The following is a 16,575-nucleotide window of genomic DNA, read 5'->3' on the forward strand; positions in this document are numbered from 1 at the left end:
CTTGGAGGGCTGTAGGGCCTGTTCCTGTGCTGTACTTTTATTTGTTCTTTGTGTTCCGAAAATAGTCTATACCTCCATTTCTCCTTCCAAAGTGCATAACCTCACACTTTTCCAGATTATATATTCCATCTGTCACTTCTTTGCCCACTCTCCTAGCCCACCTTCTGCAGCCCACCTGCTTCCTCACACAGCATGTCCCTCTGCATATCTTTGTATCACCTGCAAACTTAGCAACAATGCCCTCAGTTCCTTCTTCCAGATCATTCATGTATATCGTGACTGGCTGTGATTTCAGCACTGACCCCTAAGGAGCACCACTAGTCACCGGCTTCCATCCTGAAAATAATAATAATCTTTATTGGTGTCACAAGTAGGCTTACATTAACACTGCAATAACGTTATTGTGAAAATTCCCTAGTTGCCACACTCCGGCACCTATTTGGGTACAGTGAGGGAGAATTCAGAATGTCCAATTCGCCTAACAAGCACGTCTTTCAGGACTTGTGGGACGAAACCAGAATGCCCAGAGGAAACCCACACAGACACTGGGAGAATGTGCAGACTCCGCACGGACAGTAACTCAAGCCGGAAATTGAACCCAGATCCCTGGTGCTGTGAAGCAACAGTGGTAACCACTGTGCTACCCCTTTATCCCCACTCTGTCTTCTGCCAGTGAGCCAATCCTCTATCCATACCAGTACCTTGCCCCCAAAACCTATCTTATTTTGCAGGGGCTGATTTAGCACAGTGGGCTAAACAGCTGGCTTGTAAAGCAGAACAAGGCCAGCAGCGCAGGTTCAATTCCCATACCGGCCTCCTTTTCACACTAACTTCATTTGAAGCCTACTTGTGACAATAAGTGATTTTCATTTCATTTCCTGTACAGCACCTTGTCAAATGCCTTCTGGAAATCCAAATAGATCGCGTCCACTGGTTGTCTTAACTTCCTCATTACCTCCTCAAAGAATTCTAACAGATTTGTCCAGGTATGACCTCCCTTTGACAAATCCTTACTGACTCGGTCCTATATTCCCATGCACTTCCAAGTACTCTGCAATCTCATCCTTAATAATAGACTCTATAATCTTACCAACAACCAAAGTCAGGCGAACCGACCTATAATTTCCTGTCTTCTGCTTTCCTCCCTTCTTAAACAGGAGTGTTACGTTAGCCATTTTACAATCCTCTGGGACTTTCCCTTCTTCCAGTTATTCCTGAAAGATCGCCACCAATGCCTTCACAATAGCCCCGCTATCTCCTTCAGAACCCTGGGGTGTTGTCCATCCATTCCGGCGGATTTATCCACCTTATGACCTTTCAGTTTCCCCAGCACCGTCTCCTTAGTGATGGCCACTTCACTCATCTCTTCCCCTGACTCTCTTTAAGTTCTGGTATCCCGCTGGTGTCTTCCACTGTGAAGACTGATGCGAAGTACCTATTCAGTTCCTTTGCCATTTCTTTGTTCCCTATTACTACTTCTCCAGCCTAATTTCTAAGTGGTCATATCAATTCTTGCCTCGCTCTCTTTTTTTATATTACGAGCTAGCTTACACTCATATTTCATCTTCGCCCCCCACCCCCTACTTGCTTTGATTAGTTGTCTTCTGCTTGCTTTTAAAGGCTTCCCAATCCTCTGGCTTCCCACTAATCCTCGCCACTTTGTATGCTTTTTACTTTGCTTTTACACTGTCTTTGACTTCTTTTGGCAGCCATGGTTGCCTTGTCCTCCCAGTAGCATGTTTCCTCCTCCTTGGGATGAATTTCTGTTGTGACTCCCAAATAATCCCCAAAAACTCCTGCCATTGCTGTTCAACTGTCTTCCCTGCTAGGCTCCTTTTCCAATCAACTCTGGCCAGCTCCTCCCTCGTGACTTTGTAGTTACATTTATTTAATGATCATACATCTGATTCCAGCTTCTCCTTCTCGAACTGCAGCGTGAATTCTATCATATTGTGGTCATTAACCCTTGAGGATTCCTTCACCTTAACTTCCCTAATCAGGTCTGCCCCATTACACATCGCCAAATCCAGAATTGCCTGTTCCCTAGTAGGCTCTGTCACAAGCTTCTCCAAAAAAAATCTCTTAGACATTCCACAAATTCCTTTTCTTGGGATCCACTACCAATCTGATTGTTCCCCCACCTGCAAATTGAAGTCCCTCCATATTGCCTTTCTTGTATGTCTTTTCCATCTCCTGATTTATTTTCTGCCCCACATCGTGACTACTGCGAGGGAGCCTGTACAAAGTTCCATCAGGGTCTTTTTTCCTTTGTGATTCCACAACACTGCCCACACAGATTCTACATCTTCCAACCCTATATCGCTCCTTGCTATCGATTGAAGTTCATTTGTTACTCACAATGCGACTCGCACCATCTGACAGTCCTTTCAATTGGATACATTTCCTTGGATATTTAGATCCCAGCCCTGATCCCCTTGCAGCCACGTCTCTGTGATGCAGAAAACATTGAACCCACTAATTTGAATGTGCTCATTCACCTTGTTTCATATACTATGCGCATTTAGGTACAACACCCTCAGTCCTGCGTTGACCGCCCCCCTTCTCATAGTTGTCCCCTTTTTTGCTGTGCCTGAAGTTGGATTCCCGTCGCTTTCTATATTCTCTGCTGTATTACGTGTTCTGGAAACTTTACTAACCCCTCCTGAGCCTTCGGCTCTTTTAACTCATTTAAAATCCTCATCATCAACCCCACCCCCTCCAAAAAAACTATTTAAATTAAAGTCCTATCTACAGCCCAGTTCTGCGGACTCTGGTCCCAGCTTGATTCAGGTGAAGACCGTCCCATCGGAACAGCTTCCTCCTTCCCCAGCACTATTGCCAATGCCCCATGAATTCAAACCCATCTCTCCCACACCAATCTTTGAGCCACGCATTTACCTCTTTAATCTTATTGACCCTCTGCCAATTAGATTGTAGCTCAAGTAGTCATCCAGAGATTATTACCTTTTTGATTCTGCTTTTTAATTTAGCCCCTAGCTGTTCATGTTTCTTCAGCAGAACCTCTATTCTTGTTCGACCTATTTTGTTGATATCTACATGGACCACGGCAACTGGAACTTTATTCTCTCACTCCAAGTTCCTCTGCAGCCAAGATGAGATATTCCAAACCTGCGCACCTGACAGTCAACAAAACCTTTGGGACTCGATCCTAGTCACAGTGAACAGTGTCTATACCCCTAACTATACTATCCCCAATTACGACTACATTTCTTTTCTCTCCCTCCGACTTGAATGGCTCCCTGTACCACGATGCTGTGGTCAGTTTGCTCATCCTCCCTGCAGTCCACAGTCCTGTCCACACAGGGAGCAAGAATCTCAAACCTGTTGGTCAAAGATTGTAACCCTATCCCTGGACCCCTCTACCTGTCTCACTCGCAGCCACACACTCCTGTCCCTGACCACTGGCCAAATTCAAGTTAGTTAGTCTAAGGGTTGTGACCTCCTGAAACACAGTGTCCAGGTATCTCTCCCTTCCTGTGTCGCAGCGTCAAAGCTCAGAATCCAGCTCATCAACTCTGAGTTCCTCAAGCAAACAACACTTACTGCAGATGTGGTCACTGGGAACCACAGTGGCGCCACCACCTCCCCCCACATACAACAACACATCACGGGGTCCTCCATCTCTATTTTATTCAGTTAGATTTAATTTGTTTTTTAAATTTACAGCTAGTTTTAATCTTTCTAATCTGTAAAATATTTCTCCATTTACCTTTAATCTGAAAGCAATGTCGAATAGGTCATGCAAGTTAGCAGTTTCTTGCCAGACAATGAACTTGGCATTATCCCATGTCGTCACTCCTGGATTGTTTTTCAAACTCAACTGGCTGCCCAGAGGGCCCCTCTCAGCTTTATTTAATCTCCACTGACTCTCAGCTCCACCTCTATTTATACCTCTGCTCTGACTCACCGCTCCAGCTCTATTTAAATCTCCGCTCTGACTCTCAGCTCCAGCTCTATTTAAATCTCCACACTGACTCTCAGCTCCAGCTCTATTTAAATCTCCGCACTGACTCTCAGCTCCAGCTCTATTTAAATCTCCGCACTGACTCTCAGATCCAGCTCTATTTAAATCTCCGCACTGACTCTCAGATCCAGTTCTATTTAAATCTCCGCACTGACTCTCAGATCCAGCTCTATTTAAACCTCTGCTCTGACTCTCAGCTCCAACCCTATTTAAATCTTTGCTCTGACTCTCAGTTCCCGCCCTATTAAAATCTCCGCTCTGACTCTCAGTTCCCGCTCTTTTTAAAACTCCACCCTCTCAGCTCCCACTCTTTTTAAATCTCTATGCTGACTCTCCACTCCCGCTCTTTTTAAATCTATGTGCTGACTCTCCGTTCCCGCTCTTTTTAAATCTCCCTGCTGACTGTCAGCTCTTAAATTATGTTTCAAACAATTTTATGACCCCCTTCCCTGCTGCCCCCTTATCTAGCAAACGGTTTACGTTATAGCTTTGAAATTCTGTACACTGAGAACAATAGCTGACACTGTGCCGGAGGAGTGCCACATATCGGAGTTGCCATCAGTCATTTGCCTGTTTTAAGGTGGACAATAAAGTTTCCACGACACTTGCACGGTGGCGCAGTGAGTAGCGCTGCTGCCTCACGGCGCCAAAGTCCCAGGTTCAATCCCGGCTCTGGGTCACTGCCTGTGTGGAGTTTGCACATTCTCCCTGTGCTTGCGTGGGTTTCACCCCCACAACCCGAAGATGTGCAGGCTAGGTGGATTGACCACGCTAAATTGCCCCTTAATTGGAAAAAATAAATTGGGTACTCTAAATTTATTTTAAAAATGTTTCCACGACGCTGTTTGAAGAAGAGCAGAAGATTTTCCAAATGTTTTCCAAAAAATTTCAACCAAGAATGCAGATTAACCATTCATTTTAATATTCTATGTGGCATCTTGCTGTGCATAGGTTTACTATTACATTTGCCTATCAAACAACAATGACTACATTTTCAAAGTCATTTGTGCAATGTGCTTTGGCTCATTACGGAAATAACTTGCCCGTTTGCGTCCAGCACTTCACAGCTACGTATTATTTTTAAACCATAAAAGATAGTTGGTAAAAATTAACCTTGGGTCAGTATCAGAGAATTTATTCTTGTGCCCTTTTTAGTTTTTGTTGTAATAAAACGCATAACCGATAAAACCTGACCACAGCTGCACAAAAGATAAGCGAGCTTTTGGGAAAAAAATTGCACGTTACAGGGCATTCACAACTGAGGCATAGAACATTACAGCGCAGTACAGGCCCTTTGGCCCTCGATGTTGCGCTGTCCTGTGAAACCTCTTTAAAGTCCCTCTACACTATTCCCTTATTGTCCATATGCCTATCCAATGACCATTTGAATGCGTTTAGTGTTGGCGAGTCCACTACTGTTGCAGGCAGGGCATTCCACGCCCTTATTAGTCTCTGAGTAAAGAACCTACGTCTGACATCTGTCCTATATCTATCTCCCCTCAATTTAAAGCTATGTCCCCTCGTGCTGGACGTCACCATCCGAGGAAAAAGGCTCTCAATGTCCACCCTATCTAATCTTCTGATCATCATGTATGCCTCAATTAAGTCACCTCTTAACCTTCTTCTCTCTAACGAAAACAGCCTCAAGTCCTTCAGCCTTTCCTCATAAGATCTTCCCTCCATACCAGGCAACATCCTTGTAAATCTCGTCTGTAGCCGTTCCAATGCTTCCACATCCTTCCTATAATGCGGATAAGGCAGATATATTAATTTTCTTTTCATAAGGCTGATTTATTTTTCTATTTTAGTCATCACCTTGAAGGAGGGCCTACTGACTAATAATGTGCCAACTGAATTCTAAATGTATCTTTGATGGTTTCCTTGCGTCCGTTTCCTTTTACAGGTAGAGTCACACCTGAACAGCTTCACTCTTATGTCCAGTTATTTAAGAGCAATTTGAAAGCTTTGGAAAATCACTGTGGGCTCTTGCAACTCACCATGGCAACAGTGCAGACTTTGGGACATGGTTGCTACTCAAAATGGGACAACTTCCTTGCTTTTGAAAGGCTGCTGCTACAGGTTTGTCACTATTCACTTTTTTTCTTTCAATGGCTATCTCAATATTTCCTGCACTACGGGATTAAACTGAAAAGTTGAATCTATTATAAAAACAAACATCCAAACTTCATATTTTACTCAAAACGTTAACTCTGTTTCTCTTCCCATAGATGCTGCCAGACTCGCTGAGTATTTCCAGCAATATCTGTTTCCATTTCAGATTTCCATCTGAACCATCTTTAGCCATCAGTGCCAAGTGGATGATGCACCTCATCCTGCTCCTGCGATCTTGTCAGGGATAGAGCCTTTGCTTGTATCCCTTACCTTCAGCTGTTTGTTGATGCCAGGTGGAGTTAATCAAATTGGCTAGACTGGCATCTGTGATGCTGTGGAACTCTAGAAGAGGCTGGGATGGATCATCCACTGGGCACTTTGGATGTTTGCAAATTCTTCAGCCTTACCTTTTGTACTGACGTGTTGGACTCCCCTATCATTATGGATGGGGATATTTGTGGAGTTTTCTCCACTGATTAACAATTTAATTATCCACCATCATTCACAACTGAACATGGCAGGACTGCAGAACTTTGGTCTGGTATTTTGGTTGTGGATGGTATTTTTGAAGGAGAGTTCAAAAAATTTTGAATAGGGTATAAATATAAATGTATTGAGAGGATGCAGGGAAGTGGGATTATGCTGGGATTAGGTTGTTGTGGTTAAAAACAATGGCACAGTTTTGACTGGCCTGTTATCTGCACATTCTTAAATTGCAAAGCAGAATTAATAAGTAAGTAATACCTGTGGGCAAATTTGGCAACAGGGACCTAAAATGTGGAGAAATTAAAAGTAATAACTTCCAGAAACCTAATAACATTTTGACAATTTAGGAAATCTTGATGTTGCTTTATTTTTAATTGCTGCTTCTCCAAATAATCTCCAAATCCTTTGGTTTGTCTTCCTCTTTCTATATTTTCCCACGAGTTCTTCTGTCAAATGGGAAGAATTCATTGGTTTAGATTTAAAATAGTAATATTGAAAGACAAGTATGCACAAATGCATTTTTAGTTGTACTTGATCTACCTGCATGACTGCAACCAAGTTCAAGCAGGAATCGATGGGGAAAAGCAGCTTGGACAACAGCTTCCCTGACTGCTATTGTTAAATCAGTATTGCTTTTCCTTGGTTTCTATTGAGTAACCAGAGAATTGGATGTCATCCAGTAAAATTACAAGGGCGACGAAGTGATATGGTAAGGACTAAAGTGCTTTTGAAAACAGTCTGAAAGCATATATCTAAGCTGATATTTCATGGTGACTGACAAGTGTATGGAGATTAGGAACAGAAGATATTACCTGTGATAAGGACACAGAGGTCAATTTCAACATTAACATTTTACTAAATGCACATATATTTATTTGAAGAACACTGTTTTCTTTCTCATTTGCTTTTCTCCATTTGATTAACTGTTTCAGTACTTGGGGAACAATGAAATGGCAGAGAAATTAAGCAACTACTTTTGTCTGAAGAAGAAGTCGCAAATAACTTCCCAGAAATGCTAGGGAAGAAAAGGCCTCATGGGAAGGAGGAATTGGAGGAAATTAGTATCAGTAAAAAAAAATGATGAAGAAATGAATGGGACTGAAAGCTGATAAATCCCCAGGGATTGGTAATCTACACCACAGGGTACTAAAGAAGGTGGCCATGGAAATAGTGGGTGCATTAGTTGTCACCTTCCAAGATACTGGAACAGAACTGGCAGATTGGAGAGTGGCAAATGTAATCCCACTATATATAAAAGAAGAGAGGGAGAAAGCAGAGAATTCTCGACCGGTTTTCCTAACATCAGTCATAGGGAAAATGATGGAGTCTATTATTAATGATGTGTCAACAGGGCACTTAAAAAAAATCAAAGTCAACATGGATTTATGAAATCGAAATCATGTTTGGTAAATCTACTGGAGTTTTTTTTGAGTACATAACTAGCAGAATAGATCAGGGAGAACCAGTGGATGCGGTGTATTTGGATTTTCAGAAAGCTGTATCAAGACCCGCATAAGAGGTTAGTATGCAAGATTAAAGTGAATGGAATTGGGACGAGTATACTTGCATGGATTGAGAATCGGGCAGCAGACAGGAAACATGTGTCTTCTTCAGAGTGGAAGGCATGATGACCAGTGGGGTACCATAGGGGTCAGTGCTTGGACTTCAGCTATTCAGGGATTTGGATGAGGGGATCATAAATAATATTTCCAAGTTTGCTGACGACACAAAACTCAGTGGAATTGTGAGTGGTGAGGGCGAAGTAAAGAGGCTTCAATGTGATTTAGACAAGTTGAATGAATAGAAAAATACATGGCCGATGCAGTACAACGTAGGTAAATGTGAAGTTATCCACTTCGATAGAAAAAGAGAATGGCGGAGTATTATTCAAATGATGGTACATTGGGAAATGTTGATGTACAAAGGGATGTGGGTGTCCTTTTACATCAGTCATTGAAAGCAAGCATGCAGATGCAGCAAGCAGTTAGGAAGGCAAATTTAATGTTGACCTTTGTTGAAAGGGGATTTGAGTACATGAGTAAGGATGACATACTGCAGATGTGCAAGGTCTTGGTGAGATCACACCTGAAGTATTGTGTCTTTTTACCGAAGAAAGGGTATACTTAGTATAGAAGGAGTTCACCTGCCAGATTCCTGGGGTGACAGGATTGTCATATGAAGAGAGATTGGGTCAACAGGGCCTGTATTCACTAGAATTTAGAAGAATGAGAGGGGATCTCATTGAGACGTATATAGTTCTGACAGGGCTGGACAGACTGGATACAGGGGCGTTGTTTCCCCTGGATGGAGGTCTAGAACAAGGGGTCACGGTCTTAGGATACTGGGTAGGCCATTTAGGACTGAGGTGAGGGGAAATGTCTTCACTCGGCAGGGAGTGGGGTGAACCTGTGGAATTCTCTACCACAAGGCTGTGTAGGCCATGAGGAAGTTTATTGTGGGGGTTGGAGGGATGGTTATTGATTATTGTTCATGTTTCTTTGTAGGGGGGTTTTCTCTCTCCTTTGGCGATAAAGCAGGTTTTGTGTGGGGGCTGGTTGGTATGTGAGAATTTTGATGAATGATACACTGGGGAGAAGGGGCCCAGTTAATAGTTAACAAATTAGTCAGTTAACGAGTGAAGGGATGGGAATAACTGCAGCTCATATGGTAGGGCGGCTTTTAGGTATGAGCTTGGGAGTATTGTTTTTGTGTTGGGTGGGTTCGTGGGTGGTGTGGGGGGCTGGTAGTCTTTAGCTGTCTAATTGATGCTGGTTGGGTGGGGAGGGGTGAGGAGAGAAGGGGGTAAGGGTGAGTTAGCTTTCTGACGGTGCCTGGGGACTTTTCTTTGTTTGGTCGTAGTGGGGGATTTGGTGGCCATCTTGGGTGGGTCTGGTGTCGGCTCTCCTGGAGAGGTTGTTGGATTGCCTCACAGGGTGGGGATGGCTGACCCTGGTACGGGAGGGGGCAGACGATTCCCCATCCGGCTGGTCACATGGATCGTGAGGGGGTTTGGCAGAGCGATCCGTGCAGACCTTCAAAATGGTATGGAGATGCAGCTGGCCGCATCTATGGAAATTAGGTTGGCACGATTCTTATTTGGTTACAGAACCGCTCGCCATACCATGACAGGATTCGCTCCAGTGGAACTATTGATTGGATGACGGCTTTGCACCAGGTTAAGCCTGTTATTTCTGAATTTGGCACTGTAATAACCCCCACGAGGTCCACAAGGATACCCTGATGTATCTCCCCGTGGGACTCGTGGAATATGAGCTGCCCTGCTAGCGGGGGAGGCCCACCCAGCTGGGGCTCATAAACTAGGATAAAGGCCGGCCCAGACAGGACCGGCGATTGTCTCAATGGGATTGCACTGAGTAAATAGTTCGCTACCATAGGCAAACTTTTTGTGACCTTGGTTAAACTAGCATTCACCTTACTGCTTATCTTCCTGAGTCTTAATAATGGTGACGAGGTGAAATAATTTTTAACTCTGATTCTGGATGTCTAGAAGAGGAAAACATGAATCAACTGAACTGCATCAGGGCCCCGAAGGTGGCGCTGATTCTGGTCAAACTACAGGTGAATGGGCACCCCCTTGTGATCGAGATAGACCTGGGCGGCAGTCTCCATCAGCAGTCAGCAGATCGTGCGCCTGCTTGCATGGGAGTCCTGCCATTAAACCTGTGCGACACCAAGGCCAGATTGGCAATGTATACTGGGGAACCACTAAACATCATAGGAACCACCATGATCCTGATGATCCACTGGCAACAAACAGTTAGGTTACCTTTGGTTGTGGTGAAAGTACCTGGACCTAACCTGTTGGGTTGTGATTGGCTGCGAGCATTCCACATCGATTGGCAGCAGATTTTCCGGATGGGTACCGGGAACCTGTATGTGGTTCTTGGAAAGTATCCAGAGATATTCCAGGAGGGTCTAGGCAAGATGAAAGGAGCCAAGGCACAAATTTATGTGGACCCAGAGGCCCAGCCCAGGTACTTCAAGGCATGACCAGTCCCATACACCTGGCTCACAAAGGTGGATGTCCATTTGCAGTGCCTGGAGAGTTTGGGCATCATGCAATTTGTGGATTGGGCCATACCTGTGGTCCCAGTGATGAAGACGAACAAGTCTGTTTGTCTCTGCGGGGATTGTAAACTAACTGTAAATAGGTCATCCTGCCTGGATCATTACCCCATGCCACACATGGAGAATTTGTAAGCAAAACTAGCTTGGGGATGCTCATTCACCTAACTGGATATGAGCCACACATATCTTCAGTTAGAATTGGAGACCGCATCGCAGTAGTATGTGACTATAAATACCTACAAGGGGCTGTTCAAATACACTCGCCTTCCTTTTTGGATCTCTTCCGCCTGCGCAATTTTTCAAGGGGTAATAGAAGGCATCCTCGAGGGGCTACCCAAATTGGTGGTATATTTAAGCGATGCACTCACCACGAGGGGCATTGAAAAAGAACACATGGACAATCCAGAGGGGGTCTTCAAATGCTTTTCCCAAGTAGGCATCTGCTTGAAGAGAGGAAAGTTCATATTCCAAGCAAAGGCAGTGACATATTTGGGTTATAGAGTGGATAAGGACGGTTTGTATCCTGTGGAGATGACGGTTCAGGCCACAAAATGCCATCGAATTGCTATAAGTTTTGGGACACGCAAATTATTACGGGAAACCTATTCTAAACTTGGCGACCCTGTTGGCAGCTCTTCACGTCTTGTTGAAAAAGAACCAAAGGCATTCGCAGGGGTGAAGATATGGCTGTCATCCTCCCAGCTGCTGGCCCACTATCATCCATCCTGGCCACTCGTTCTCACCTACGATGCCTTTCCGTACTGCATTGGGGCGATGGCACAGAATGCCCTATCACATTCACTTCCAGAACCCTGGCAGGTTGTCGCTATTTCCAGATTGAAAAAGAAGGATTGGCTGTGATATTCGCCATAAAAATAAAATTCCATCAGTATGTCTCTGGGCAGCGCTTTTTTATCATCACCGACCAGAAGTCACTACTGGGTCTCTTTAAGGAGGACATGGGGGTTCCCATATAGCCTCGGCCTGGATTCAACACTGGGCTCTATTGCTGGCGGTGTATGAATACACTTTTCAGTATTGCCCAGGGGTACAGATAGTCCATGCCGATCACTCTGCCAGTAACAGCTGCACAGATATGCACATGGGCACAGAGAGATCCCACATTGGTTAAGCTTCACCACATTTTACTCCATGGCAGATCACAGAGGACCCCTTTAGCAAACCTGTAGTCCTATGTCCTGAAACAGCAGGAATTGAGCGTGTGTGGTCATTCTGCAGCCAGGTCAGGAATTGATCTACAGGACTGGCATAATGGTCACCCTGGGGCTTCAAAAATGAAGATGCTAGCACAAAGTTATGTCTGGTGGCCAGAGATCGATGGTGACAGCGAGCGGGTCATGAGAAGATGCCTGGCGTGACAAGAGCAGCAGAAATCCCTCCTTCACCCTGCTGCCTCACGCGCCGAGGTCCAGGTTCGATCCTGGCTATGGGTCACTGTCCGTGTGGAGTTTGCACATTCTCCCCGTGTTTGCGTGGGTTTCGCCCCCACATCCCAAAGATGTGCAGGGTAGGTGGATTGGCCTCGATAAATTGCCCCTTAATTGGAAAAAATGAATTGGGTCCACTAAATTAGAAAAAAAAAAAAAAATCCCTCCTTCAGCCTCTTTTCAACCTGAGAATGGTCAGGGCGTCACTGGGTAATGCTACAAATGGACTTAGCCGGACCTTTCGTGGGGTCCATGTTTCAAATCCTTATGGATGCTCATTCTAAGTGGCTGGACATACAGAGGATGACCTCCACCACATTGAAAGCCATTGTTGAAAAATTAAGGTGTTCGTTTAGCACCTTCTGGATTCCTGAAGTGCTGGTCACTGATAACAGGGCCCTGTTGACAAATGATGAGTTCTCCACATTCGCGTGTATGAACGAATAAGGCACATACGGACTGACCCAGACCATCTGTCCTCGAATGGCTTGGCTTAATGGGCAGTAAAAACGTTCAAGCTGAAGTAAACCGCGTGTTCCCTGGACACGTGACTGACAAGATTCCTTTTTCACTGTAGGATCATGCCGCATGTCATGACAGGGGTAGCACCACGGAGCTGCTGATGAGCCGACACATCAGAACCTGATTTCCTGAAGTTTGGGCAGAAAAGTTGAGCTGCAATGAGGCATGCAGCTAAAGTATCATGACCGCGGGACGCCAGGGAGGAATTTTCAACTAGGGGGCCGCTGTTTATTTCCAGAACTTCGGAGATGGTGTTCTTTGGCTCCCAGAGATTGTATCTTACAATGCCAAGACCCAAGGGACGATCTTGCGCAAACATATTGAGGCAAGCTCTCATCTCTTAAGGTGGTCAGAGGAGACCGAGCCAAGGACGTCGATACCTCCAACTCCACGGGAACCACTCCTTATCCAAGGCGTGCAACCCGCCATGGCTAAATCCTGGACGATCAAGACGATGACAACTCCAGCTCTGAGATGGTCACCTAAGTGTTCACACCTACTGGCGACGTTGTGTTCTGGGCTGAACCCGCCCATCAATAGCCCTCTGGAAATCATCTTGGAAAAGGCGGTTTACAAACCATTATACGCCACCCGACCCAGACCCATGATGAAAGCGCAGCCGCATGCAAAGCGGCGCAGAAGGCCTCCTCAGTTTGTGGCAGAGGGGCACTTTCAGACTTGAGGGGGGTGGGGGAAGGAGGGTAATAACCCACACGAGGCTTGCGGAGATTCCCTGATTGATCGCCCCATGGGACACATGGAATATGAGCTTCCCCTCTAGTGGGCGGAGGCCCGCCCAGCTGAGGCTCATAACACAGTATAAAGGCCGGTCCGGCATGTTGACGGTCCCACTGGGATTGCACGGTGTAAATAGTTTACTGCCATAGGCAGACTTTTTTGTGGCCTTGATTAAACCAAGGTTCACCTTACCGCTCAGATTTCTGGGTCTTAATAGGCATGGAAGGTGAAGTTCCAACGGGAAAATCAAAAAAGAAATTACAATGCCATACGATTCGAGAGAATGTTTAAGATTCGTGATGCAGCCTATGGACAGAAATTCGGAGATCACTCCAGTTGGGTCCCAGGAGGCATACTAGAAAACAACGGGGCCTACATCCTACAAGATAAAGGTCCAAGACAAAGTTCTGAGGAAGCACCTGGACCACCTGAGAAGTGGGCAGCCTGCCCCCATTGAGACCTCCCCTCCAACCCCAGTGGTGACTGTCGCTGGTGCAGGACTAACTCCCATGGAGGTCCCTATGCCCCTCTCTTCCAATCGTGAGGACTCTGGTTCAGATATGGAGGCCAAGGAATTGGGGGTTCCCCGGATGCCCAACACTGAAGAAGAACCAATGTTGGTGACCCTTAGCTACTCCCTGCGGAAGCGAAGATCACCAATCCGCTTCGGACCTCCCGATCCAGCTCTGCCTGCCACAGTCTTGAGGCGGAGGAGACCTCCTCACTTAAATAGCTTAATGGAGCATGATAGGGAAATTTTTTCAAAGTTTCAAATAGCATGTAAGAAATTGAGAGACAGTTGGGGATAACTAAAGCTGCCATTCAAAACACTACAAAAACTTGAAGAAATGATTACCCCTGTAAAGGTGGTGGCAAAACTTTTGAGGTAAAACCGAAACCCAGAAATAAGTATTGCATAGATCCAATGAAAGTTTAGCTGGGTAAGCTTGAAGAGCAAGATATGGATGAAATACTAGAAGGATACTTTGCTTCTGCTTTCACCACTGTGAGGATGTTTGGGTGGTACTGGATTGGGGTGTTCCTAAAATTGTTCTCCGAGAAGTTAATTCCAAAATGTTATGCTTAGTTCATGGCATTGCTGAACCTGATGCCATGAACCTGAAAGAAATGGCAGTGCTAGTATGTGAACCATTCACTGGTATTTAATTAACTGTTAATCTTTGGGCAACAGACTATGTCAGATGAAGATTAATATATAATGCACCTTTCAGATGTTTGAATTGTCTCATCTGAAACAAACGGTGATGAAGCACTTATCTTGAAAATAACCAACTTAAGAACTTCCTATAAGAGAAGACCTATGCAAATGAAAATTTTACACAAATGCACAACAATACTTGCAAGATTGCGAATTAATGATTTTATCTTGATAGTGGGTTTAATAGTTATTTTGCTCAATTGATAAATTATGAAATAGAATCACATGATAAAATTCCAAGAAGTTTGAACTCCTCTACTGTTCATTTCCTCATCCCCAATCCAATTTGAAGAGAAAATCTGAGAATTATTTTGTAGAAAACCAGAGCAGAAGAGAGGTGTTGTTTGCATTCTCTCTACCAATTCTGAATAGTTTTGAATCCTGGCTGCAGAAATGGCCCATATATCTAGCTATGTAAAATATATCTTTCTGATCCAATTAGAATTTTACCTGGGGTCACTTGTATTGCATTTCTAAACAATATATTTACTGAAGAATGTGAAATTAATTCCTCTTTACAAACTGTAATTTTGACTATATGTTTTCCATTAGTGTATTATTGGTGACAGACATAGTGACGACTTTTCAGTCTATAATGCAAGTGGCTTGTGGTTTGAATGCCTTTTTATTTACTTGTGATGTCATTTATTTATGAGCATGAATTCAGTTTGAGTACATCTGTACACAATTAATACGGTTTGTGTTTATACTCATAAGACATTGATGCAAGTAAACAGTACAAATGTGTCCTCTTGATCTAATGTTAAACTTCTCCAAAAAGCCCAGAATGTTGTTTGTTCAAATAACCCACCTGGTGAAAGAAATGAGAATTTACAACAAAACACAACATAGTTTATTGTCCTTTTTTTCCCTTATTCGGTCATTCCACTTTAGCCCAAATCATCCGATAAGCGGGGAGACCACCAACTCCACTTGTGTTGCTGAAGCATCTTAGGACCATATGGAAATCCTGACTACCCTGTGCTTACCCTGGATTTTACATGATTTCTTAGAGATAGCATAGTGTTAAACTGGTTTTCAACCTGCTAAGTAAATGAGCTGTAGTGCGAAAGCACAGCAATGTTGAACCACCTTTCTGATAATGGTCACCCCCACTGAACTTTAGATATAGATATAGAACAGTACAGCACAGAACAGGCCCTTCAGCCCACGATGTTGTGCCGAGCAATGATCACCCCACTCAAACCCACGTATCCACCCAATACCCTTAACCCACCACCCCCCAATTAACCTTATTCTTTAGGACACTAAGGGCAATTTATCATGGCCAATCCACCTAACCCGCACATCTTTGGACTGTGGGAGGAAACCGGAGCACCCGGAGGAAACCCACGCACACACAGGGAGGACGTGCAGACTCCACACAGACAGTGACCCAGCCGGGAATCGAACCTGGGACCCTGGAGCTGTGAAGCATTTATGCTAACCACCATGCTACCGTGTTGCCCCTAACTTTGTTACTTTGTTCACCCCTGGCTCCTCTCTGGCTGATGCTGGGACTAAATAATGGCAGGGCGTGGGGATGGGGGACGAGTGGATGATGGGTGCTGAACACTGCACCACTGGGGATAAGGGAGGAAGGAGACCACTGTCGGGGTTGAGGTAGACAGAAAACTACCGGTGGGTGTGCGAGCCGGGGTGAACAATGTCAGAGGGTAAGGGAGTTGTTAGCACTGTCAGTGGAGTGAGCCAATACAGTTTTGGAGGCAATCTTAATCCACAAATTTTCCCTCAATTTGGCAGGTTAAAGATTACTGAACCAAGAATTGTAAGCAGCTTTTTTCTCTTTATTCTTTCTTGGGATGTGGCTGACACTGGTAAAGCCAGTATTTGTTGCCCATGCCTAATTGCCCTTGAACTAAGTGGCTTGCTAAGCCATTGCTGGGTATGGTGGCAGAGTGGTTAGCACTGCTACCTCGTACTGCCAGGGACCCGGGTTCAATTCCAGGTTATGG

General features: G+C 44.7%; 1 protein-coding gene across 1 annotated transcript in view; it reads left to right on the forward strand.

Moving 5' to 3' along the window:
* The window catches only part of scfd2 (sec1 family domain containing 2), a 422,636-nt gene that overhangs the window by 110,834 nt on the left and 295,227 nt on the right, over positions 1-16,575 (forward strand). Inside the window, exon 4 of the mRNA XM_038791189.1 lies at positions 5,889-6,064. Coding sequence (XP_038647117.1) covers positions 5,889-6,064 — 176 coding nt within the window. The remainder of the gene's footprint in view (positions 1-5,888; positions 6,065-16,575) is intronic.

This window comes from Scyliorhinus canicula, chromosome 3, assembly GCF_902713615.1.
Source record: "Scyliorhinus canicula chromosome 3, sScyCan1.1, whole genome shotgun sequence".
NCBI lineage: Eukaryota > Metazoa > Chordata > Chondrichthyes > Carcharhiniformes > Scyliorhinidae > Scyliorhinus > Scyliorhinus canicula.